Raw genomic sequence first — 3,556 nt, 5'->3', positions numbered from 1 at the left:
ATAATAATCCAAATGGAGACGAAACTAAATATAGACTGAATCTTTATTTATAGAAGCCAACCCGCTCATGTCCACCAATAATCTCTTAATTTCTATTTGTAGTACACGGACGGGACGTCGGGAAGATCTCAGAGGAACGTCTCGCGTTGTCTCCAGAAGATGAGGACATCACACAGCGTAGTCCAGGAGAAGACCATAATGTCCATCAGGTGCCCCACAGTGTGGATGGACCATCGTATTCCTCCAATCCTGAGGATCCTCAGACTGGGAGGGGCGGGGCCGTCCTCCCAAAAGATAAGAAGCTTTCCTGTCCTGAGTGCGGGAAACGTTTTAAACGTAAAGCAGTTCTCACTGATCATCGGAGGTCTCACACAGGTGAGAAGCCGTATTCCTGCCTTGAGTGCGGAAAATCTTTTGTGAAAAAATCCAACTTGGGCAGACACCAAAGATCTCACACGGGGGAGAAGCCGTTTTCCTGCCCGGAGTGCTGGATGTGTTTTAAACAGAAATCAGAACTCGTCCTGCATACGAGATCTCACACAGGAGAGAAGCCGTTCTCCTGCCCTGAGTGTGGCGCGTGTTTTTCACGGAAGTCCAATCTCTCTAGACATCAGAAATCTCACACGGGGGAGAAGCCGTATTCCTGCAGTGATTGCGGGAAATGTTACTCACAAAAAGCACATTTTTTCGTTCATCAGAGATCCCACACCGGGGAGAAGCCGTATTCCTGTCCTCAGTGCGGGAAAAGTTTTTCACATAAGTCTAGTCTTGATGCACACGAGAGATGCCACAGGGGTGAGATGCCATATTCCTGCTCCTGGTGTGGGAAAGGCTATTCTCAGAAATCGAACCTTATCGTCCATGAAAGATCTCACACCGGGGAGAAGCCGTATTCGTGCCCTCAGTGTGGGAAATGTTTTTCACGAAAGACCTATCTTTCTGTACATCAGAGAGATCACACAGGTGAGAAACCGTTCTCCTGTCCCCTGTGTGGAAAATGTTATTCACGGAAATCCGAAGTCGTCATACATCAAAGATCTCACACTGGGGAGAAGCCGTTTTCCTGCTCTGAGTGCGGCAGATGTTTTTCCCGGAAGTCCAAGCTTTTTATACATCAGAGAGATCACACGGGCGAGAGGCCGTATTCCTGTTCTGTGTGTGGGAAACGTTATTCATGGAAATCTGAGCTTATTATACATCTAAGATCTCACACCGGGGAGAAGCCATTTTCCTGCCCTGAGTGTGGGAAGTGCTTTTCACAGAAATCTTGTCTTACCAAACATCAGAAATCCCACACAGCCGTCAAGGAGTAGTGTCCTGTGTGTGGGAAATGTTTTGTATGTAGGTTATATTTTGCTGTACATTTCAGATCTTCTCAGTAGATACAACCTTCCCATCATCTCACACTTCCGAAAGGGTTCCAGTACTGAACGAAGATATGAAGATTTAGTGAAAGGTGATCAGATTCATCTAAGAAGACATTTTTAAAAGGTCCTATCAGCTTCTGGACCAACTTGGAAGATAGAACTTTGGTGGAGCTCAGAATTTTGATGGTGTCTTCAAACTTGTGGTATGGGACTCTTCGGCTCATTAATAGCTCCATGACGATTGTTCTGTTTCCACAATCTTGTAATAAAGTTTCAGAAACCTTCAATCTCTGGTGAGGTTCTTCCATCGGGATGTACAGAAATGGGCACCAGTTGCTTTGGGAGGGTGAGGTCTGGGTCAGGATGTCCCCAAAATATAGATATGGACCTTGAACGTCGAGCTAGGCCTTAATCTCTTCTAGATCTTTCTCTTCAACTTGAAGTCATGGTTACCTTCAAAATCACGGACTGTGCTGGCTGGACTCTTCCCGGGCTCCTTGGCCATTGATGGTCTAGTGGTATCTCAATCTTTATCTTCTGAGGCCGGACATCATGGAGAGGTTCCTGTGTATGACTTCCTAGTCAATCATCAATCATCTCCATGTGTGTAGGGAAGGTCCCAGCTTGTTTCCTCCAGACCTCTGGTCTCCAACAGCCAACACCTTCAAGGGTTTCCTTCCGAGAGGGGAGATCCCCGCTTGCTTTGTGCACTGGTGCGCAGTCATGTTGGAACAGGAAGGGGCCGTCCCCAAACTCCTCCCACAAAGTTGGGAGCATGAAATTGTCCAAAATGTCTTGGTATGCTGATGCCTTAAGAGTTCCCTTCACTGGAACTAAGGGGCGGAGCCTAACCCCTTGAAAAACAACCCCTCCCCCATAATCCCCCCTCCCCCAAACTTTACACTTGGCACAATGCAGTCAGGCAAGTACCTTTCTCCTGGCAACCGCCAAACCCAAACACGCCCATCGCCAGACAGAGAAGCGTGATTGGTCCCTCCAGAGAACACGCCTCCCCTTCTCTAGAGTCCAGTGGCGGCGTGCGTTACACCGCGGCAGCCCACGCTTTGCATTGCACTTGGTGATGTGCGGCTTGGATGCGGCTGCTCCGCCCCCATTCCATGAAGCTCTCTACGCGCTGTTGTTGTGCCAATCTGACGGCCGCATGGAGTTTGGAGGTCTGTAGCTATTGGCTCTGCAGACAGTCGGCGACTTCTGCGCGCTTCAGCATGCTCTGACCCCGCTCTGTCATGTGACGTGGCTGACCACTTCCTGGCTGAGTTGCTGTTGTTCCCGGTTGCTTCCACTTTGTTATAATCCCGGTAACAGGCGAACGCGGCGGAATATTTAGTAGCCGGGAAATGTCACGGAACACCTGAATCCAATGATTTGGAGGGGGCGGGGCCCAATACTTTTGGTAATATAGTGTATGTCTTAGGACATGTAATGTGACCAGTGAGTCTCCTGTACATTACGGGTTAGTCACGTCTGGTATCAAACTGATAGACTCTTCTACATACACATCCTCTCCTGGAAAGTAAGGAGCTCTCCCGAAATATCTGTCCTCTTCTCCGGCCTCCATCATGAACAACCCTGAGTGTCCTCATCTTCCCCCAATAAATAATAGAAGTTGTTATCAGAATATACAACACAAGGCCGTGTTCACACTACGAGAGGATTCTCGGGGCTGCAGTTCCTCTGAGCTCCACCAGGTGGCGATCTGACCTCTAACCAGGCAGTAAGTCTCTATGGCAGGAAGTGATGTCACCTATAAATAGGAAGTTCCGGGTGAGAGGTGAGTCGGGAGGAAGTGTAGAGGAGACATTGCTGGAGCTGGCAGTAGAGGAGGTAATGAGATGTTATGTTATATTTTTGCCTCCTTGGTCTATCCCCAACATATGATGGTCCTCTGTGTTGGGTCGGGGGTCGTGATTCGGGGGGCGGCGGTTTAATTCAGGATTTTGATGAATATTTCTTCATTTTATGTGTTTGAATTAGGAAGAAAGAGGGAAAATGACTATTTCTAATGCTCAATAACACAATCTCAGATACTCGACCCGAAATGTAACCGGCAACGTCTTCTGAGTACTCGGATGTATTGGCCGGATTCACGGGGGCGTCCTTTATCTCCAACCACCTTGGAACTGTCCGGGTCAGTAGCTCTGCCGGAATAGTGATATTCGGAATCTCTC

The 3,556-nt window shown here is 48.3% G+C and overlaps 1 protein-coding gene across 1 annotated transcript in view; it reads left to right on the top strand.

The window, feature by feature from the left end:
- LOC108804153 (zinc finger protein OZF-like) overlaps nt 1–1,313 on the top strand; it is a gene marked incomplete at its 5' end in the record, with an annotated part of 2,371 nt that extends 1,058 nt beyond the window's left edge. The window contains one exon of the mRNA XM_018575913.1: nt 103–1,313. Coding sequence (XP_018431415.1) covers nt 103–1,313 — 1,211 coding nt within the window. The remainder of the gene's footprint in view (nt 1–102) is intronic.
- Between the last annotated feature and the right edge of the window lie 2,243 nt (nt 1,314–3,556).

The sequence above is a fragment of the Nanorana parkeri genome, unplaced genomic scaffold (assembly GCF_000935625.1).
Source record: "Nanorana parkeri isolate BGI_ZX_2015 unplaced genomic scaffold, ASM93562v1 scaffold5515, whole genome shotgun sequence".
In the NCBI taxonomy this organism is placed as follows: Eukaryota; Metazoa; Chordata; class Amphibia; order Anura; family Dicroglossidae; genus Nanorana; species Nanorana parkeri.
This window is presented reverse-complemented; position numbering and strand designations above follow the sequence as displayed.